This window comes from Tripterygium wilfordii, chromosome 18 (genome assembly GCF_013401445.1).
Source record: "Tripterygium wilfordii isolate XIE 37 chromosome 18, ASM1340144v1, whole genome shotgun sequence".
Lineage (NCBI taxonomy): Eukaryota > Viridiplantae > Streptophyta > Magnoliopsida > Celastrales > Celastraceae > Tripterygium > Tripterygium wilfordii.
The window spans coordinates 12,411,557-12,434,767 of NC_052249.1; the positions used below are offsets into that span (position 1 = coordinate 12,411,557).

At 37.6% G+C, this 23,211-nt stretch overlaps 4 protein-coding genes and 1 pseudogene across 4 annotated transcripts; 2 read left to right on the plus strand and 3 right to left on the minus strand.

Annotated features, from left to right (window-relative positions):
• Nucleotides 1-3,971: 3,971 nt before the first annotated feature.
• LOC119983299 (membrane steroid-binding protein 2-like) lies at nt 3,972-6,144 on the minus strand. Its single transcript, XM_038826960.1, has 2 exons — nt 5,755-6,144; nt 3,972-4,576 (listed from the first exon to the last, which is right to left on the minus strand). The coding sequence occupies exons 1-2, from the start codon at nt 6,063-6,065 to the stop codon at nt 4,207-4,209; spliced, it is 681 nt and encodes a 226-aa protein (XP_038682888.1). The 5' UTR covers nt 6,066-6,144; the 3' UTR covers nt 3,972-4,206.
• Nucleotides 6,145-7,032: 888 nt separating this feature from the next.
• LOC119983295 (F-box/LRR-repeat protein At3g48880) lies at nt 7,033-10,239 on the minus strand. The gene is made up of 3 exons (XM_038826956.1): nt 10,076-10,239; nt 8,353-8,745; nt 7,033-7,848 (listed from the first exon to the last, which is right to left on the minus strand). Exons 2-3 carry the CDS (start codon nt 8,709-8,711, stop codon nt 7,290-7,292), a joined length of 918 nt encoding a protein of 305 aa, XP_038682884.1. The 5' UTR covers nt 8,712-8,745; nt 10,076-10,239; the 3' UTR covers nt 7,033-7,289.
• Nucleotides 10,240-14,563: 4,324 nt separating this feature from the next.
• Nucleotides 14,564-16,003, plus strand: LOC119984721 (WD repeat-containing protein RUP2-like). The gene has a single exon (XM_038828803.1). It carries the CDS (start codon nt 14,692-14,694, stop codon nt 15,835-15,837), a length of 1,146 nt encoding a protein of 381 aa, XP_038684731.1. The 5' UTR covers nt 14,564-14,691; the 3' UTR covers nt 15,838-16,003.
• Nucleotides 16,004-17,126: 1,123 nt separating this feature from the next.
• Nucleotides 17,127-20,231, plus strand: LOC119984850 (pre-mRNA cleavage factor Im 25 kDa subunit 2). Its single transcript, XM_038828979.1, has 7 exons — nt 17,127-17,449; nt 17,895-17,940; nt 18,575-18,668; nt 18,797-18,870; nt 19,231-19,317; nt 19,444-19,554; nt 19,853-20,231. The coding sequence occupies exons 1-7, from the start codon at nt 17,331-17,333 to the stop codon at nt 19,922-19,924; spliced, it is 603 nt and encodes a 200-aa protein (XP_038684907.1). The 5' UTR covers nt 17,127-17,330; the 3' UTR covers nt 19,925-20,231.
• A 224-nt stretch (nt 20,232-20,455) lies between these two features.
• On the minus strand, nt 20,456-23,013 carry LOC119984849 (annotated as a pseudogene).
• Between the last annotated feature and the right edge of the window lie 198 nt (nt 23,014-23,211).

Sequence of the window (23,211 nt, forward strand, 5' to 3'; positions counted from 1 at the left end):
ATTGGTGATATCCCGCACAACCCAACGTTGTCGGGTATTCTGAATCTGCCGCTTTTTCTAGGTGGGCCTTAAAAGCTGGACCATTGGGTTTGCGATATGGGCCCAGAAAAAGCAGGCCTCTTCCGCATGTAGGCCCATATAGTCTAAGGGTACGATCTCATTTGAAAGACATCAGTAAAACAAAGGTATGTAGTATTTAATTTTTTTTTGACTTCTTTGTACCCTCCATTTACTTCCAAAACAGCAAAACTAGCATCTCCTGACGACAGTCTAAGGACAACCCCATCGATTCAAATGATTATATCACTCAACTGAAAAATTGACAATATCGATTTGTCTTATTTTTCCGAAAGAGCCAAAATGGCATCGTCATCAAGCACGCCGTCTACCGCATCCACTTGTAATCAAGAGAGATGTGGAAACAAACTAGATTATATTGCGCAATTTCTTAGGGATCATGAGACTTTTGACTTATAAAATGGAAGGCATGGACTATGTGGTGCAATTCAAGACGCGTGTTTGAATGGCTTTATAATTACACATACCAACTTTGCTGATGATCGGATCATAATGGTAGACCAGACCAGGCCTGAGATACGATAAAGAAGATGAAGATAATATGTAAAATTTATCTCAAACTATATGTATACATCTTTCACCATATATAACTTGCTTGGCGAGAACGCCGAGAAGGTATCAAAACCTTGACACACTTGAACACGAGCATATAGCTCTCTCTATGAGATTACACAACCAATGACTCTTATCTGTATATCTCTTCAAATATATCAAACGTAAACATGCAGTATTTTGTCAATTGTGAAGTGGGTTCGGGCCACAAGGGACAACTCGCCGTGAAACAGAGTATAATGAATCGACCTTGCTCTTTCTGGACTCTGTAGACTTGAGAATGGCAGACAAGCTCTGTAAGAACATAAAAGAATGCTTGGTTTTCGAACCTTGGTCTGGTTCTCCATTGGCAGCTAGTTTTATGCGACGACAACTAGCACTATGAGCAAACAGTAGAACAAGCATTAACATGATAAGTGGAACTAGTTGAGAATTTTGACTTCTCATGTTTTGGAGATTGAATAAGAAAGAAATGGGAAGCAGAGGAAACAGAGTGTGTTTTGTTGGTAGGTTCGAACTCTATTTATAGAGAGCCAACTTTGACGTGCAAAACTCTATTCATCTGTGAAAGCAATTTTTTGTTTGGTTGCAGGCACATCTTATGCATATCTGAAAATGTCAAGAGTTGACTTTAAGGAAGTCGTTTTCAAGCCGGAGTGAGAGGTGTTGTTACCTTACATCTATTGAAAGAGATTACTTACTTCTGAGAAATTAATGGTGTTGAATATCTATCACAGTAGTCTTACATATCTCGTGTTGGTTTTTTGTCTCAGTTATCCCAAATATTGAGATAAACGCATACAATTTCATATAAATCATGTGCATCCATCTCAATATTTGTGATAGCTTAGACAAAAAACACTAGAATTCTTAACATCTTCCTATCTTTCAAGCCCAATTCAGAGCTTGATTTTATAAATCCAATCTTTAAATCGTATACGATTGCGACTTGATTTTCTTGATTAATAGAACACACCAACTTTGTTCATTGCTCCTTATACTATGAGATAAGGCTGCATACATTTGCCCTTCTAGCACCCTTTGTGCGCTTAACCGGCTGGTTATGTAGACCAATGAATTTGTTGGGAAAAACCCAGATTAATGAATTGCATCGGATGCTTACCATACTAAGCCATTTGAAGCATGCTATCATACAAGGACTTGCTGATCAAAGATGAAAGAAGACAAAAAATGCAATGCTTTTTTTAAACAAAATTCTTTGTAAGCATTGAGAATGAAACAGTTAGAGCAAATAAAGACAAATTAGTACTTACAAGTTCAACGTTTTCCTTGACTAAAGAATTCATTAACGCCAAGGTGATGTTGTCAGCTTGCAGGCTGCTTCATTAGATTAACATGGATATATACGTATTTATGTTGATTCGATGACAAAATCAAGTTGTTAATTTTTGTCAACTTTATGCCACTGACCTAAACCCTACTGCAAATTATGAGCCTAAACTCGGGCCGTCAAGTCAACGCGCACCACTCTAATGATAGTTGAGACTAGGCGACGCTCATGCGCATAAGCCCCACAGGCGGGACAGGTGTAAACAGATTCGTTTCTCTGTTGAGAAACTAACACTAACACTAACAATTTCTTCTGTGATACGCAAATCCCATACAAAATATATGGCAAGTGACTTTGCTAGGCGTTTTTAGGAGCAAAAGCATGAATCCTGTAGTCTAAAGCAAATATATTTGGCATCTGATTTTTGGAATCTTGAAACTGCGAGGTCAACTCCACCTACTTTTCTGGTTTCAAAGATCCTCTACTGTCTCCTCTGGTACTTCATGTAGCTATTAGTTTCCTCTCTCAGAAATCTATTTTGGAAAAGGAACAATAAATATAAGCATAAATCCGCTTGCAAATCATGTTATAGATACATACATCACTTCTTTAGTTAATGTATTGCTATGAATTGTGCCATCAAGTACCACTACAATACAAACATGAAATGGAAATGAGCTTACATTCCTTAATAACTGTAACTCTCTTCTCTCTCATTCCTCCAAGAGAATGCAATCATTTGCTCGCCTGTAAATATTTGAGTACCTTCAATTGTGAAGTGGGTCTGGTCCTCCCGGAACGACTTTACGTGAAACAACATGAACTGGCTTGTTCTTTCCATCTTCATAATCCAAAAACTGAGCAATTGCGGAAGGTTTCCATGGAAATAGAATACAGAACCTGGCTCTAATTTCTTGCTCTGTTTCTTCATTAGTGCCCAAACTGGCTTGCCGATAACTGGAAAAACTGACAGTTGCTAGTATAAGCAAAACCAGAAGCAAGGACCTTTTCATGATCTCAAATGATAAAAAAACAATAAAAATTGAAGCAGAACAAATAGGATCTTCTGTGATGATTTTGTTAGGAACTCAAGTCATTTATACTGTCTTGACGTCTTGTCATATTCGCCCATAATGAAATAATAGACCATGCATTAAGTTGGACATGGACTTGAAACTATCAAGACAATTATGATACATTAGCCTATAATTCTTGTTACTGGTTGTGTTAGGTTAGTCGGCAAGGCATTAATAGATGATGAATTCACACAAAGGGGTCAAGGCATTAATAGATGATGATACATAATTGATTAGATGTGTCAAAGTCGTCCAATTGGCAGCCCCAAGAGAGCGAAATGTTACGGGGCTTGTCTATGGAGTCGGTTTGATCACCAACCACTCTGCTACGATGTAACTCTTATTGTCAAGTTTTTTTAACTGAGAACAATGTTACAGGGCTTGTCTATTTTGGACACCTAAGTAAGGCCTAAACTCGGGCCGAACATGCCGTGCACACAATTTACCGACCGATAAATTGGTTTGAGGCTCAATGCGAAACTGTACGGAGATAAATCCCACTGAGGATCGAACCACGGAAACCCGCTATCATACGCCTTTGGGCCTTTGACCGAAGCCAAGTTGAGATATCCCAGTTTGGTTAAGTCATTTTGTCAACTGATAAACCGAAGACCATGTCTAATTGGATTTAGGAATTCCGCAATTCATTTAAATTGTTGAGTTTACGATTTAAAATCAATGATTTGGAGATGTGTCATATCATATATGTTATTTCATTTTTAAAATTTATCCGTATTTTTTCATTTTTAAAACTTATTTGACTTTTCTTCCACCATTAAATATGATTTAAATGTGAATTATAGACTTTAAGGAATTGCAGAGCCCAAATTCCTAATTCACAAACAATAAGGATTTATGTGGAGAGATTATACAGTCGGTTGAATAATTCCCATGGTTCTGCACTTCCGCCAATATGAATCTGAGTGGCGTGCCAATCCTCAGAAAGGGAAAGAAGTCAAGGTAAGATTCGTAAATGCTAATGAAGCATGGCCAGAATTTTTCAATCATTCCATAAAGCAATCCATAATGTAATACAAAAGCGAAACTAAGAAAACAACTGTCGTCCAAACCTAAATAGCCCGAGCTTAACATGCCAATTTATTATATAGCAAATTAACACCAAAGGTAGCAAGTGAGCTGAGTATTCTAGACAAAAAAGCTTAATATATGTGAAACTAGATCAAGAACCCACGACTTTGATCTAAGCAATTACTCCTCTTTAACATCACTAGCAGAAGCAGTCTCCTCAGCTCCAGCGGTTGCAGCTTCTGACGGTCCATTCTCAGAAGGCTTGGCGGCATCATGTTCTGCAGGCTTAGCCACATCATGTTCTGTAGGGGCTGCAGGTTCTTCCGAAGAGGCTCCATCAGCGACTAGATCGTCCTTCTTAATAGTTCCAACCTTAACATACTTGCTCATGAACTTGTATTCCCAGTCCTGCAAAGCCTCCAATTCAAATGGACCAAGACCAGAGATATCCCCAGTCAAGTCTTGGTCTTCAAAAGACATCTTAGCGAGTGCTCTACTTGCATCCTTCCCAGCAAACAATGCATAAGGCCCACCAGGTCCATAGAACACCCTGCAAGACGGTTTATTTCGAAAATCATAACCTTAACCCAGAACGAAAACAACTGGCAAAAGTAACATACGAGAAGAAAGCACATTAGTTATAAAAACAACGAAAGCACAACAGTCGCACGAATCATCATCTCAAGCAACACCTCAATAAAATTCTTTGTCAATGTAAGGATCACCATGACCGGCCCTCAAGTATCAAATGATTTACAATATTACTTAACCCCATGGTATAAACTTTAAATTAAAGAAGAAAAGAGCTAGATCTGAAATAACAAAAACATAACAGAAGAACACTATAAGGTCAACCAAGAAAATAAATACAAGAACAACAGCTTCATATGTTCATGGTGTGGAATCCTATCACTGCACTATCGATTGGCAGGCCCACAGCATCATTGCCAAAACACAAGCCATTACTGCATGGATCATAATAAGAAAAAAAAAAGTTTGATTCGAATTTAGCAAAAACAATTTGTTGCTGAAATCAGGTGAGAACAATCAGACAGACATGGAAGCAGAATGCGGTGGAGGGAGACGAGGAACATCTCCCAATGAAATGGCTGCAAAAAATGAGCCATCAAATTAAGCTTCAAGGTCCACAAAGAACTACATGCCACTACAGCATAAAATGATCATATGCTTCTCAATTAAATTAACATGAGTGCAGTCCTGCTAATACTGACATTAATGTCAAGCTAAGAAGAAGAGACAAAGTATCACCCATCGCTGATTTGCAACCCCAACGAATGTTCCAAGGTCATAGTTTAGAATTCGATGACAAAACAGCACACAGTCAAAAAAAAAATGTTCATTCACAAGGTTGTAAGGTTTAAAAGATCAAACAGGCTTGATAACCTGCTAATGTTTGGCAATTTTTCAACTCATCTGGAAACCAAACAGCAAGATAGAAAAAGCAGGAAACGTTTAGCAAGAGCTTGAGAAAAATAAATATCAGTTTTCAACTAATCTTAAAGTGTAAAAAGCAGACTCTCATAAAGAAACCAGAAACTTCTACAGACCCAAGAAAATGAATTTCCAATAAAGTTTACAACTTTACGCAAATAGATAGTAAACACATCGCTGACCCTTAAACCAGAATCAAAATCGATCAAAGCCAATATCCCACAAAATATACAAACCATAAACCAAACAATCCCAAAAAAATCGTACGATGATTACCTGCTCTGTGAAACATCATAGATCTGGCCCTTAATAGCCATGAGCAAGGGCTTCTTAGGATCGGAGCCATCGTACTGCTTAAGGTCCTCCTCGGTGACCTCGCCGAGCTGGACAGGAGGCGGCAAGGGCTCCATCTGCTCCTCGAAGTTTCTGGACCTCTCTTGATGATGTTGACCAGGCGACTCAAAAAACCCCGACACCACATAGTATACGGCCCACATCAGAGCCAAAATTGTAAAGAAAGTTGCCGGAGAAAGACCCGTGTAGGCTGTAATTGACTCCTTGAGAGTCTCCCATAGTTGCAGAGCCATTACTTCGACTGTGCGTGAGAGAGAGAGAGAGCGGTGGGAAGGTAGAGATTTCTAATGGACTCCACAGATGTCGAGATGACAAATGCAACAAATTTTTCTTTCTTTCTTTGCTCGTCATTTTATTTTTTGTCTTTTTCTGGAAGTGAAACTCCTTAATTGCCCTTGGTAGCCGGTAGGTGAACGTTTATACCATATTCACAGAGTAAAAAAAATTATTCAATTTAATAATGCCACCCCTAATTAATTACTTATATTTCCTTAATCCTTAGCAGATTCAGTCCAGTCTAGCACGCAATGGATGACCACTTTTGCCTTATTTCCAACAGGGTCTGTCAGAGGGTTAATTATACTTTCCAATTCCAAAAGTTAAGGATTGTTACCATTCAATCACTCGAATAATTTTTGTCACAAGGTGACCCCCAGTATTTTTAATTGCATCAAAACACTTACTCGGGCATATTTGTCGCAGACAATGTCTCTACTGAATTGGCAAAAAAACTTTTGACTCAATTGGCTGGCACTGATAAAGTATTATATGCACACTTCTTTCTAACTTGCGGTGGTGATAGTGTTGAGGAGGGATTTTATTGGAATAGAGAATATGGATTGTTTTTAGATCAAGAATTTCAGGTGGAGTTGATTGGGAGTTTCTTGGTTTGTACAAGATCTGTCATTTGTGCAGATTACTGATGAATTGGTTTGTTATATAGTCGCAAGAAATTAAGAGCTGCAAGAGAGTTTCACATTCTTCACCATCATCAACTACTGAAACCCTATCATCATATCCACCACACCTCAATTAAACCCCTAAATTGAGAGGTTGAAAAGGGATAGGATGCTTGGAAGATTCAAATTAGCGCATAAGGGAGAGGGATATGAGGTATAATTATACCTGAGTCCTTGCTTTTGGTATTGATTTGAGGAAAGAGAGAAGCTGGATCACGTTGGAGGGGGAGAAGAAAAGAACTATGAACAACTGAAAGGAGCAATCATATACACATGCTATATAACAGATACACATCAAAGCCTCTCGCCCGGGGCAATAACATGGACCAAACCGGCGCCCCTCCATCGACAGAAAACGACGGATTTTAACATTCAACAGTGTTTTATTATGTTATAGACTACAAACGCTTATGAAGAGAAAAGAAAGAACCAAGAAGGCAATAAAATCACCATGAATAGCCTTCTAACCCACTAATATACAGTATCAGAATGCTCTAACTAAAGAGCAAGAGACCTAACTTCATCTGCTTTCCACAGTCCTTCCTCATACTTATACCACCTCATAAGCCCTTCATCATTTTTGGTCCGTTCGCACATAAAGCACGAATCATCCATACAAGTAATAAATTCCCGCAGCCGAGACGCCTTCTCCAAGATAGATTCATCTAGCTTCTTAATAACGATTTTTTGGGAGGGAGGTGGCTGAATATCTATCAGTAGACAATGCGATATGTTGAGCACTTCTAGGCTTTGCAAGCTATCCAAGATGATGATCAGGGCATCTTTGATTAGCATTGAGCATCGGAGGCTAAGAACTTTAAGTCTAGGAAGATACGCAGCTAATGTTGAAGCAAAGTAGATGTCAAAAGGACCCATGATCTTCAGTTCGCTAAAGTTCTCACAATTTCTGGATATTTCTTCTATGAAGTACGGAGGATTTGCTATGCTGGGCATTGTCAAAGACTCAAGTTCTCTCCACATACGAATAGCTTTGCATATTCCAGTCTTCTTTATTCTGTTCCAAGCTGGAAGAACAAGTCGTTTGAGCCGTGGACACCTGATATGAAAAACAATGGGTCAATAGTTGGCCAAGTAAACCAAATGTCCTGCATGAATCAATGTTGGAATGACATCAAAATTATTTTTTAACATTCCCCTTGGTACTTGGCATTAAAGCAATAAACTTATAAGGATGCTTTCTGCTATAGAAAGACTATCATATGGTTTGAAAGAATTATTAAAGTAGATTAATAAACAAACTGGGGGAAACAAATTCCAGAACAACTTAGCAAACAACAGCAGAAACAGACATGATTACTCTATTAAATCAAAGACGGTCTGGGTAACAGAGCCACCTAACAACCCTCGCAAATTACCATAAAGTATGGTCACCAAACAATTCTTTGAATGACAGATGAGATTTCCATATAAACACACCTGAATCCCTTCCCACTGCCTCATATTATTATTCTATTCCAATTTCCACAACATTGCCAGCTATTAAACGATTAATATTTACCAATCAGAAAATTGCTAAACATAATCAGTGTTCAGAAATTACCTTTCAGCAGTATAAGTCAACTGATCGTCACTCACATATAAGTTGAAGTGAAAAATTAATGTCCTTAGATTTCCTCGACTTAAACTCAACGATATCTTCAATAGACGAGTCAAATTCTTATCAGAACGGCCATGCACATAAACATATGGCTCTAGGGGGATTCTGATGAAATTTGATTTCAGCATTGACAAATCAAGTGTTTTCCAGAGAAGAGGATCACAACAAGCCATACGCCATGCACTGCAAACATGAGCAATGCCAGATGTTAATTCAAACACGTCAAATGACTGCAATATTTTGACCAATATATCATTATCTAGGTCCTCCCATCTCCTTGCATGAATGTCACCCTCTTCCATTTGATCTGTGTCTTAGGAATTTCAATGAATGAGCCTGCAAATAGACAAATAATAAAATAACTGTAAGAAATGCTTGAACCATTAATCTCTTATTACTAAGAATACTACACATCATTGATAACCGATCAATCATAAAGAAGTCATGTTCTACGAGTAATTCAAGTGCATGAAAAATAAATAGCACTGTCATGACCGAGTTGATTCCAGTGGCAAACAAATCCTTGAATGACGTTTTGAGTCATTAAATAGAAGAATGACAGAATTTTCTTTCTCAAAAATTACACACGGCAGGAAGATTTAGCACCCTTGTAACCTTAATTTCAAAATAAGCCCAATCAATCACAACACCCTTCCCACCTTTAGGCCTACCAAAGGTCTGAAAAACATTATATATCCGTCATTGAATCATTAAAAAGCTTGATATTGTCCATTAAAAAAAAGAACATTAGCATGTGCTTATGGGACTTATAAACTCTTTCCACTCCCATGACGAATACAACAAAACTCAGGAAAAAATAATAAATTACAGCACATTTTACAAAATAAAGAAGTCCTGCAATGCCTCTAAGAAACTACAAAGGGCACTCCCGGACAAAAACATCAGCTTGTTGGTTTTGAACATGCAACGCTTGATTTAGGCTTCCAAAAGTGTTTTTACATTCAAAAAAAGGGGGAAATGATATTAACAAGACTAAACTACAAGATAAAGAAATCCCCCGCAACAGAGGAAGACAATCACTTTATTTCCTTTCACACATAACAAAACTCTATCAAAAGGACAGCTTTTGAGGTCTGGGATCGTCACAATTACACTCGGATCAGTCATTAATAGAGAATTATTCACTCACATCTTCTTATAAGCATAGACTCGTTCAGTAAATTGAAGAAAGCCGCCATTGAAATTGAAAGTAGTTATTTCTACAGAAAATGATAATCTACACAACTGAATTGACAAACATAATGATACACGAAATCAGGGAGGACCCAAGTCACAATCAAACAATGAAAACATCGAAAGAATAAACTGATCGAATTCATTTCCTCACCCACAAATAATTGATTCTGATCTCAGTATTCTTCAGTTTTAAATTCTAAAGGGAGAAAAAAAAAATTCCTAAGAAGGCACTCCATTAAATCACAAATCGCACTTCACAACTACTTAGCAAACAAGTATACACGCACAAAAACGTAGAATTCATGGATAAAAACTTAAGTTTTCATTCTTCAATGAAATTCACGCACATATCAAATTACAACCCCGCAGATAAAACACCAGATCCGTCCTGATCTGGGGTTCCGGTTGAGAACCAGGTGAACAGATGTAAGAATCTATGCATACTACTACAAGGACAAGTAAGAACTACCTCAAGGCGCCACAATTCGTCAGAGAATCTGTCGAGACTCCACTCCTGTCGCCGGGTTATATTTCTCTTCCATTTCTCCGAAACAATAACGGAATAGGAGAGTATCTGATTCGAAGAAGCCAAATTACCAAAAAAGCCTTGTACTTCTAAGGCAAGTAGTATGCAGTTGTATTCCCATATTTGCGCCTGCACATTTAGAGGCACGGACTCGGACAAAATACAAATGGAGTTACGAGTCAATCTGAATATGCGGGACCCAGTGATGGAAATCACGTGGACAGAGCAGAGCTGTCGACGGCTCAAATAAGATTAAAGAGATTGATTGGCCACAATTGATCATGTTTCGTGGTCTTGACGTCATCTGATGATACCCCATACTCGTTTAATCTGATTCTGATTACAACTGTAAATGAGTGGGATGTCGGATGTTGTTTAAGGATAAAAAGGGATAGCAATGATGGATATTTATGTCCTTGCCCTCATATATACAAATTTTTTACTTTTTTTTTTTTAATTTCTATGTAAGGAAATAAATATTTCATTTGTAATGTAATAGAGATAAGATCATATTTATGAGGTATTTTCCATTTTATGTAATTATATTTGAGATAAAACTCTCTATAAATAAAGAATTTGTGTAAATTGAAACTGATAAGATAACATAGTTGAGCAGGCTTTGGATGAATTACGTGTCTATAGTTAGGGATACGCTTGTTTTTGTTAATGTCTCTCGACTTATTGCACACTGTAATAAAAACATACCTAGTAATGGATATTTACGTGTTTTGACTTTTGAGACATATTTTTCTATCCAAAAGTGTGGGTTTCATTTCAAGCCCAATGGACCAGAGTTTGCTCTGTTTGTAAAAGAGCTGGTGTGGTGGTGTTGAACTGTTGGGCGCGGAGAAGTTCAACCAGATCAAATCTCATGGACTTTTATACTGCAATTATTAACACGGACAATTAAAGCCCAAGGACACTTATGAAAATTAAAGCCCAAGGCGCAGAAACAACAGACACACGGTTGAAGACTTCAAGCAGACAAGCACTAGCTAGCTAGGAAAAGTCAGCCCAAAATATGTCTCGGATTTGATGGGATCATATATCAATGATGTTTCGCGATGCCCCGTTGGCCCGTTTAATGACCGTGGGCCTACAAACACAATCAAGCAGAGGCCTAGATCATTATGTGATTTGGAAAGGGTACCAAAAAAAAGTAAAAAGCCACGAAATAGAGTCCCATCATGTTTTGAGATTTTTGTAAGCCGGTACACTAGATTGTACTTAATTATAAAATGGTATAACCACTAAAACATCATTTTAAAAAAGTACATTGGGACCAGTTTTTACCAAAATAACTTCAAATTTGATTTTCTCTCTCCAGGAACTGCGATATAATAGTAATACTTTTAAACAGAAAGTCCAATATAGTGTTCAGTTTATATCTTTTCCTCATAAAATGATTATACAAATGTTGGAATGTAAATTTGATTGCATTATATGTCTTTCTGGTTCAATTGTATCATTTTAGTGGATTTTTAATAACCTCATATTTGATTTTCTCTCTCCACGAACTGCTATACAATAGTGATACTTTTAATTAAAAGGTCTAATTTAGTGTTCAATTTATATTTTTTCCTCATAAAATGATGATAGAAATGTTGGAATGTAAATTTGATTGCATTACATGTATTTATGGATCAATTGTATCATTTTAGTGGATTTTTAATAACCTCAAATTTGATTTTCTCTCTCCGCGAACTGCGATATAATAGTGGTACTTTTAATTAGAATGTCCAATTTAGTATTCAATTTATATCTTTTCCTCATAAAATGATGATACAAATGTTGGAATGTAAATTTGATTGCATTAAATGTCTTTCTGATTCAATTGTATCATTTTAGTGGATTTTTGGTGTTAGTAATACTATAGTGATACATCTCTACAAATGTAAATGTTTTTTCAAAACAAGCAAGAGAGGTACAAACCAAGAAAAGAAAATCAAGAACGGAAAAATAATTAGGAAGAGGAAGTATGCATACTGGTTCAATTGTATCTTTTTAATGGATTTTTGGTGTTAGTGATACTATAGTGATACATCTCTGCAGCTGTACAGTATCAATTTCCTTAAATTTTCTTCTGCTTATTATACGAGAAGAATAAAAGACAAAAAATATAAAACAAGACCAAATAAGAGTCATTCCGATCAATTTGATGAGGATCACCTCATTAGCTCTCACTCTCTGTATTTTATAGTGCTGAGAAAATTTCCTATGAATCATACTGTAATATTTATTGACATGCTCCTCAAACTTGCTGTACAAAGCAGGAATTGTGATGGATAAGATGGTTCCTGTGACAGTATCAATGACAAAGATTCATAAAAAGCCAAATGGAATTTGAGAGGAGAGAACAAGAAGAGAGGAGAGAAAAAGAAGAAGAAGAGAGGAGAGAAGATGAGGAGGAGGAGGAGGAGAAGAAGAAGAGAGGAGAGAGAAGAAGGGTATTGTAGGTATAAATAAAAAAATGTCTTAAGTGAGATGACAAAATTACCCTTAAATTGTACTTTTTTACAAGTTTAAAAAGGTTCATGACCATTTTACAATTAAGTTGTTCAAAATGCTCTTAGTGGCAATTGTCCGTTATGTTTTTGTGAGAGTGAAAACATAAATGAAAGTAGGAAATATGGGAAAACTCATTTTCCCTATACCCTGTTGTTTTAATATGATTTTTTTTTTCTTTTTTTTGGACAACCGCTTTTTTCTTGAGTCACTTTTAATTGGAAATTTCTATGCACTCATATTAATCTGAGTTTAAATTCATATCGAATGTTGAAATGAAAAATTCGTGTAGTATTATTCTCGATTAAAAAAGGTAAGGCACTTTCGAAGTATATAGTGGATGATGAAATAGAATCCACACAATATAATCACCCTTTTTGTCCATTTGATGTCAATGTACTGTTCATGCTAAGTAATATGATTCCATTATTTATACCATGAATATAATAAAAGAATATATTCACAAAATTTTACACTTTTGATATGGTCAATTAGTGGACCATATTGATGCCTTCGACTTGCAACCACTCAACTATAATTTGACAAGTCACTTGAAGTCTTCTACCACTCATGCTCGAGCAGTCTCAAAGTGTATATACACACAACTAATTCAGGTAGTTAATTAGGGTCAATACTAGTAACTCATATCCCATATCAGATTGACATAACACAATCAAATAGTAATTTATAAGTAAAGATTAACTCCTTCTCACACTCATAATGCTCCTTTTTTGTATGGGGTTAAGTACTATAGGTAACGGTTCAAAAAAACAAAGTTATTCGTGCTCAAACCCAAACTGAACAATATTGACTTATAGTGTTTGGAGTGGCTGGATTTTCAAAGAGTTACCACGTGAATGAGCTTATCCTTTGATGTCTTTGAGAGGGGCGGCCAGGGCCAGAAAAAGGGGAGGAGAAGGAAGTTTTGGAGAGACGAAAGGCTTTGTTTGAACCACGTAAGGCATTGGGTAGACAATTGCCTGTATCCACTCAAACCTATGCATACAAATGAGGCACAAAAACGACCAACACTTCTCCCCATCCTCCCCAGTCCCCAGCCACTTGAAATTAATGAATAATGATATTCATTAAATACAAAAACTCTCCCCGCCTAATGTATAAATCAATGGCAAAAGGGTACTTTTCATTTCTCAACTATTGATCAGGTTTTATTTTCGTCCCTTAGCTTTTTTTCTCCCTTTTTCGTTCCCCAACTATGGAAAAGTACCTCTTTTGTCTGTTGAATAAATCCAGCTACAGAAAAATTCGATGTGATATCCTATTGTTCGTCAGATCAGATTTCTCCGACGTGTCATATAGCCGCCATGTAAGTGTTTTCCGATCCCAATCTCACTTGAAGGACGAAAATGATACTTTCCAATAGTCGAGGGATGAAAATAGGAGAATAAAAAACTTAGGGACGAAAATGAAACTCGCCCCATAGTTGAGGGATGAAAAGTATATTTTTGCTATAAATCAACATTCAATACTCATTATCCAAAATTTATTGTTTTAATAAAGATTCTATTATTTTTTAAAGTACAGTTTAGAATTTATTGTTTTAGTTTTGAATTCATTTGTTTTTAAAATTTAATTAAAAAAAATGGAATTAAGAAATTTTATTGAAAAAAACAATGGAATTAAGATTTATCCGATAAAACTTATAAACAATGGATCTTGTTAAAAAGAGTTTTATAAGTTAATTATGAATATATAATTTTTTAAAATTTAACATATATTTTAAGAGTTAAAATATTTTAAAATTTCATTTAAGAAACTTAACTACCACTATATAGATTACCTAACACTAGTGATAGTAAATACAGAATATATGGCCACTTTGCGTCGAATGTCCGTGAAACAGAAATATGAAGATGGTATTGTAGTAATTCACCAACAAAAAACAAAACAATAGGACCTCTTTATCCAAACTAATTTTTTTAGATCTCGTGGGAGTCTCTCATTGGTGAAAAACCCCAGAAAATTCCTACACCACCATCTTCTTCAGTTCGACGGAGAATTTATTCTCAGAAGCATTTCATCAAACATAAGAAATGCAAAACCAAACACAACAGGAAATAGGAAATACAGGAGAAGAGAATGAACAAGAGCGAGCCAGATGTGAATGGGATTTCGAACTCTCCGCCGCCGTATCTTCAAGCACTACCGGAGCCGTCCCCGACGTGCTTGGTGTGATCGAAGTCGACCCGTCAGATAGCATCGTCGCCACCGGCGGAATCGCGAGAAAGATTAGAATTTACAGTGTAAACTCTTTGTTAGCTAGTCAAAGTAGCGAAGAGACTCTTCTGTTAGACCATGCCACCGCATGCGACTACTACATATGTACACCAGCCAAACTCAGTAGCCTCCGGTGGAGGCCCGGGTCGGGCGGACGAGTCATAGGATCCGGAGACTACGACGGCGTGGTCACGGAGTACGATCTTGAGCGAAGAGCACCCATTTTTGAACGCGACGAGCATGGCGGGCGCCGGGTTTGGAGCGTGGACTATTCTCATTGTGAACCCGTCGTTGGTGCTTCCGGGTCGGACGACGGAACCATGCAACTCTGGGACCCACGTTGCGACGGTGGAAATTGGGTGGCTACGGTGCAGCCTAGCCTGTCACGTAGTCCCGTGTGTTGCGTTGAGTTTAATCCATTTGGCGGGGCATTGATAGCGGTCGGATGCGCAGACAAGCGCGCATACGGATACGATTTCAGGATGATAAGGGAGCCGCTTATAATATTCGACGGGCACCTGAAAACGGTGTCGTATGTTCGATTCCTTGATATGAATACAATGATTTCTGCCGGAACCGACGGTTGTTTAAAGCTATGGGATTTACATGATTCTCAGGTGATTCGCACTTATAGAGGGCACGTGAACAACCGGAGATTCGTGGGGTTATCCGTATGGAAAAATGGTGGGCTAATCGGATGTGGGTCTGAAAGTAATCAAGTGTATGTGTATGACAAGAGATGGGGTTCGCCCATATGGGTTCATGGGCTCGAGCCACTCGCACCAGTAATGTCTCGAACTGGGTTTGATGAAGGTGGGTGGGTTAGTAGTGTGTGCTGGAGACAAGTTGGTGAGAACCAGTGTACACTTATTGCAGGTAGATCAGATGGGCTTTTGCAGGTTTTTATGGGCAAAAGGAAGAAGTCATCTGCTTCTGATACAAATACAGTAATTCGGTTGTAAACTAACAACGTTCTTTTTTGATGAATCATCAGTCATGAATGTAACAACAATGATTTGAGTCATTTGACCATATTGATTGGACAGCTTGATAAACTCGGTTGTCTTAATTTCATTCACTCGTTTCGAGGACAGTTTTCTGTGCATGCATTAAAGAAGGTCCATTCCACATCTGCTATTTCGTGTTTTTTCTTCTTCTTTTCTCAATAAATATTTAGTTGATTATTTCACTCAGATTTTCTCTTACTGTTTGATTCCCAAGAGATTGGGAGTTGAGTAACATTTTTTAATTTGGAATGTATTGGTTGAACTTGAACATGAAATGTCTGATAAAGATAATGTCATGTAACACGTATGGGAAGGATACGGGGCTCCACAATTCATTTAAAAAAAATATGTGTTGGTCAATTCAATCGATTAGCATCATCAATAATTCAACATGACCCTACTTAATTACTATGGGCCATGTTGATGATGCTAAGCATGGGCTCAAGTTGCACAATTAAAAGGGCTTTTGTCATTGGGTGAATATTAGCTCGAGATCCCACCAGGTCCACTATCAAGTTTCAACAACAATTATAGTAGTTATATTATTTTGAATATAAGTTTAAATATTTCTGGATGTCAAGCGTGGAAAATATGTATACAAGTGGTATGAACTATGAAGGTTGCAAGTTGCAAACTAACATCTTTCCAGGGCCCAATCACATTTATTTGGAAAGTTATGAGTTGAACTTTCACTAACAACAATATTATTGTGACCACACATGTTTTGTCAAAACTTATCATATCATCAGGTGAAAAATTTATGTGTGAGCTTGACGACTTAGTTTAGGTTCATATCGGATGCCCACATGACAAGTTTGTATAGTATGATTCTTGGTTACCAAGGGAAAAAATATAGTAAGGTAATACAACGGAATGGACTAAATTTTTAGAGGACAAATCGAAAATTAATGTTGCCAAAATTTTAAGAAAAAAACAAAAAAGATTAGTTTAATACTTTCAAGTTTCAACCTATTGGAAATCCTAAGGTCGTCATTTGAAGTTGCAATAGAAAACAAACAGTTTCGTTTCGTTTCAAAGACAAAGACAAAGACGTTGTCTGTTTTTTGTTTTTTTTTTTTTAAATCTTTTGGGCTCAACATGGGCTGCTGGGCAGGCCCCTCCTCCATGTGCTCAATTTAATAATTTATCCTGAATTTCTTTTGGGCTCAATCATGGGCTGTAGAAAAGGCCCCTCGTCCATTGCCCAAAAATAAGAAGAGATTTAAAACCTGAACCAGAACTGAACCCGTAGATGGGTATGATCGGATCTAGCATTCCCTCGCCGTATTTAAATTGAACTCGGGAAACTCTGAAATCAGGATTTGTCTCCCTCGTCTCCTTGCCGAACATTCCATACAGAGAACCACCGAAACGGTTTGCTTGTGAAAAAGTGAGAGAGAGTTTTGAAATTAATTCTGGGAAGCAAAGAGAGACTGCCATACAGAGAGATGGTGACGTCGCCGGTGGTGAACACTTATCCTTTGTCCAGCTACACCTTCGGCACCAAGGAGCCGAAGATGGAGAAGGATACTTCCGTTGCAGATCGCCTCGCTCGCATGAAAGTCAAGTATGTCTTTGTAGTTTCCTTCACTTTTTTTGTAGTTATTTGAAAGGGCCTAAAACCCTAGATAAACCTCAGCCCCCAGTTTGGTTCCCTAGAAAAGAGAGGTCTAAAGGAAATCCATAAGAATTTGAATAATCCTTTTGTTTTTTATTGTTTCACGTGGATTCACTGATTCACATGTAAAATAACAGTAACTGACCTTACAGGATTTGTGTTATTTCGCGGTTTCAAGATAATATTTGAAATTATGTTCTATATCCCCTGTTCTGTATGGATAAATCTAGCGAATCATATTCTACTGTGAAACTGAGCAAATGTCTAGTATAACAAATTACAGATTATTAGACTTTGTGTACGAGGTGTGTGTTTGCATGCGAATTTTCTATTTGGCACGTGAGCTAGCAACCTTCCCCGTTTGAGTGATCTGAATGTTACTGTTGGTTGACAGCTATATGAAAGAGGGTATGAGAACAAGCGTGGAAGCTATCCTCTTGGTATGTTTATTTCCTTCCATATACCACCTGTGTTTTACTGTTAGTGCATAAATGAACTTCACAATTGTAACATTTATTTAATATAATCTATGTTGTGTTAGCTGTTGTATGATAATGTATACACACATTATTGAAGTGGCTAATCTTTACTGGTAGGATCATCTGGGTAATGTATGATGTATCATAAGGGTTTGGTTTCCTCTTGGCTCTCATTGATCCATATACGTACATTTATATATGGTCCGTAGTACATGTTTTTCACTTTTTCTTTTTATTCTTTATCATTTTTATCCATTGTACTTGTTTTATATAATATATATTTCACAATCTAACTTGATCATCCCATCAAGGAAATAGGTTGCATTCAGACGAGGGAATTCATGAAGAAATTATTTGGAGTCCGTCCGGAGTCCATGTGGAGTCTTTTTGATTATTCAATCCGTCTAAAATTTATGTCCTAATGATGTGCACTAGAGTTGTATTGCTGTCTCTATGTTATCTATGCTACAGTTCCTCATTTTTACCAGTAACTTTAATCATATCATACAAGTAAAAAAAAGCTGTACTTTATGGTCCATGTGTCTCTGCACTTACTTCAGTCCCTTGCTTTTAAAATGGCTGGTTTACCTTGCAGGTCCAGGAACATAATCATCCACACATACTTCTACTGCAAATTGGAAACACATTCTGCAAGCTTCCCGGTGGGCGTCTGAAGCCGGGAGAAAATGGTACTATCTTTATCCTTTCTTCCATCTTAATGTGTTTCTTTCGTTATTATTTCTGTAGTGAGATGAATTCTGTTCATTTATCTTCTTTTTGAATTCAACATTTTATATTGTGTATGTTTTTGTGGCAGAAATTGAGGGCTTGAAGAGAAAGCTGACCAGCAAACTAGGTGCCAATTCACCTGCTTTGGTACCAGATTGGCAGGTATTGTTTCTCTTATACTTCAATGTACGGTTAGAGAGTGGCTTTCAAGCTATCAGCCAAAAACAGAAACAGAAGCAAGTTTGTGGGGCAGTAAAAAAATAATGGAAAGGGAAGCTGAGAATGGGCTGGGTAGACGTTTCAAGCCTCAAAAAACTGTTTCCTTGTGTGTTTATGAACCAAGTACGTTTTGTTTCCTAATTTTTCGCTGCCATATTTCCTGTTACAAAGGCTCTTCATGTGATAGGTTATGCATATCTAGGAAATTATGGTTGGAGGTGTTCTGTGAGATTGCAGGGTTACTTTTATTCTAGAATCTTATCATTGTGTTGTTTAATTTTTTCATTTGGCATGACATTGCAGATTGGTGAGTGTGTGGCTATTTGGTGGAGACCAAACTTTGAAACTATAATGTATCCATATTGCCCTCCACACATAACAAAGCCCAAGGTTACCGAATTGCTAAAATTTTTTTATTTTTGAGACTTGGATGCTTTTTATTTATTTTTCACTTTGATGTGGATAGTATATGAGTTATACTTATGCCTGTTCATCTATCACCTTGTACTTATGCAGGAGTGCAAGAAGCTTTTCCTGGTTCACTTGTCTGAAAGGGAGTACTTTGCAGTGCCCAAGAATCTGAAACTGTTGGCTGTTCCGTTGTTTGAACTCTATGATAATGTTCAGGTATGTGATATGTGTTTGTGTCTGACTAGATTTGGGATTCAATTTTGTATGCTTATGTTCTAGATTTTTTCTAAAGATCAATATATCTTTGAAATATCTGTCCAATTATGGCTGCCTACTCCATGACATCCAATTATTTATCCCTTCTGTTCCTGATTGTGCACATATGCTTACTCATATACTGTTTCTTTAAAGCGGCTGATATGAATCTTTGTTTTCCTCTTGCTTTTTTAGATATGGTAGAAAGTGTATTTTGATCCGGTTCTTGAATATAACACTCATTACTTATTTGGTGCAGCGGTATGGGCCAGTCATATCAACTATTCCTCAGCAACTTTCAAGATTTCAGTTCAATATGATTACCATGTGATTTCTCTCTGTGGATTTCAAGACCCTATTTCTGGATGGTAGTGCTGATATGTTGTTGGTCCTAACAGCCCTTTTTTTCTCCCCTTTCTCTATTATTATTCGACTTAGTGTCGTAGGATGGGAACTAGGAAGGTGGTTAGCTGGAAATTTTTTTAGTTGCTTCATGTCTGCTGACATTCAAGTGTCTCTAGAAGGTTCAAGAGTGATCAACATTGTTAGACTCTTTGGAGCTCTTATTGACATTAATCTTGCTATCTAGGTTTGTTGATGATGCATCATTTTAGTAGTGTTAAAAATGGGTTGTATCTTAGTCTGTTTGTGAGATTTAGTGGTTTACAATGCCATTGTTGGTCGTTTCCTCTCACGAATCCCAACCAGATCCTTTGAGGCAAAATTACCAGATTATTTTCCTGCCAACCGTTGAGAAATTGCCCAGTTTTATCTTCGGATTTATATATTTCTTATGTTTTACATGGACCATATTGTATATGAGAGTGTAATTGTCTAATTTTGGTTCCAATGAAATTTCCATTCCACTACCCACTTGTTAGAAGAAACATAGAAGCAATCGGAGCAGTACAAATAATGCACAATCACTTTCAATTCGCCAGGATTATAATCATGATATAGAAATTGGTCTTCACAGTGATAGATGCAAAGAGTTTGAAACTCGAATTGATTGTTATGTATGGCCAAAGCTAACCCGAGATAGACCTCATTCTCATGCTTGATGAACGATGGATCCGCTTGACGTGGACTGTCGTCTTCCCCCTGCTGCTAGGGCATGTTCATCTCATGTATAAAATGCAAGTTCCTCGCCAAAATGAAGGACTGGAATCAGAGACTTTCCGCAAGTAGTCATCTTCCTCATCTTTCTCAAGATAAGTTGTCGACCTGTTAAATAGCGACGGTCACATTCATTGGTTTATGACCAACATTGGTTGATCGATTCCTGGCAAATGTTCACGTCAAGAACCGTGAAAAGATCAGGCATGCTGCTGCCTAAACTGTGTTCACCTTCCCAAAGAAGGCCACAACCTCCTATTGTCATCAGAACTTTCTTCTTGAGCTTTAAAATTTTATTTAGGAACACCCAACAGAACACCACGGGACCCAGCTTTCTTTGATATTTTCCTCTCTTTGAACGTTCCTCTTGCAGCCACTGCTTCTGGCCATTGATTCACAGAGGCATAAATATTAGACAACAGCACATGAACTCCTGAATTATTTACTTCCAGCTCACTAGCTTTTCCCATCACTTCCTCTGCTAACTTGGAGTCATTTCTTACTCTGCAGCCCACAAGCAAAGCTCCCCAAACGGCAACATCAGGTTCAAATGGCATACCCTTCACTATAAGCTGTGCTTCTTCAAGCATTCCATTTCGGCAGAGTAAATGAATGAAACAACAAAAATGTTCAGGATTTGGACTGATTCCAAATTCTCCATTCATAGAATGAAAGATTCTGCGGCCTTCATCTACCAAGCCTCCATGGCCACAAGCAAACAGTGCACTACTAAATGTAAAGTCATTCGGCCTGAATCCCAACTTCTGCATCATTAAGAAAGCTTTGATGGCATCTTTTGCCCCGCCATGGACAGCTAACGCTTTGATTGCAACATTCCAAGAGAAGACATCTTTATCTCTAATTTTAATGAAAGGTGCAAAACCTCTATCTATCTCTCCACTTTGAGCATACATTTCTACAATAGCAGTTCCTACCTTTGCTCCCACTGGGAGCCATCTCCTATTAGATAGTGTATCCGCTTTCCAAATTCAAAAGCACCCAAGTGGGAACTCGCCAACAGGACAGAAACATAGATAGATTCATCTGGAACTACATGTTCTGACTGCATTCCCACAAAAAGATCCAATGCCACTTCATAATACCCTTTCTTTGTGTAACATGTAATCTTCGAAGTCCAAGAAATCACATTCCTGCATGGCATTTTCTCAAACAAGTCTGTTGCTGCTTCAAGCTCTCCTGCCTCAGCATAGGCTCCAACCATCGAAGCCCAAGAGATTACATTCTTTTCGGGCATTCTCTCAAACAATTCTCCAGCTTTTGTTACTTGCCCAATCATAGAGAAACCAGAAATCATTGTATTCCATGAAACAATATCTCTACGAGGCATATCATCAAACAGCCATCTTGCAGTCCTCATATCACCTACATTCACATACTCAAAGATCATTTTGTTCCACATTTCTACTGGCCTTACAAATATATCATCAAAGATTCTACGAGTATCAATTATTTTCGTAAATATCACCAGAATCAGAAAAACTTGGCATATGGATTGGATATACATGTTAAAAAGTGAATTCGCTACAGCAAAGTTTGATTCAAATCGCGACTTTATTACCTGGCAGTGTACTCTCTCGCCAATTCTATAACACCCTATTTTACAGCAAGAGTTTAACACGTACGGGTAAGTATACGTATCCGATTCCAGTCCTCTATGAGGCATTTCATCAAACATAGATAAGCATTTATCTAAAGGACCGTTATATGCGTACCCTCTAATCATGATATTCCAAAGCATGATTTCTTTGTCGCCACCAAATTGAGAGAAAATAAGATTAGAATAATCCATGGCACCATACTCAGTACTTCGACGCAGAAATTCCGAGCACAGATGGAAGTTTTGGGTGAGTGGGTTTGTGATAATGAGTGCATGGATCTGTTTCAGATGTGGGAATGTACATTTTGGCAACAGGTTTGAGATTTTGTTTTCTAGGTTGCAAGGCATGTACGAGGTTTTGGGCTACAACCGAACCAACAAAAACGGAATCAGTCGCTGCCCAGTTAGCGGTAAAGGAAGCGCACACGCTCGAACTCGCGAACATCATTCTTGAGGTTGAAGGTGATTCGGAGACTCTAATTGCTGTCGTCGGCCGCGCTCGTTTGGTTCAGAACCGGAAAATCGAAGCCCTAATTCGAAGCAGTGAAGTTGGGCTGAACAGTTCGCACTTCGCAGGCTAACAAAGTCCGCAGAAATGCCAATATGCTGGCTGGGTGGCCCTCGAATTGATCAAATGGGCCGTCTCGCGAAGTGGATAAATGGGCCATGAAGGTCCGTCAACCAAATATTATCGTGTACTTGATTTCATAAGCGGAAATTTGCTCTTTTTTTTAGGGTTTATAAGTAAATTTCATAAAATATATATGCGTCCATAAATTATGTAAAATTAAAATGAAACAAAAATTTATGAAATACTATACGGAAACACTACACATCCATAAAATAAACATCCATAAACTTACATAAACATGTGGCATACTTAT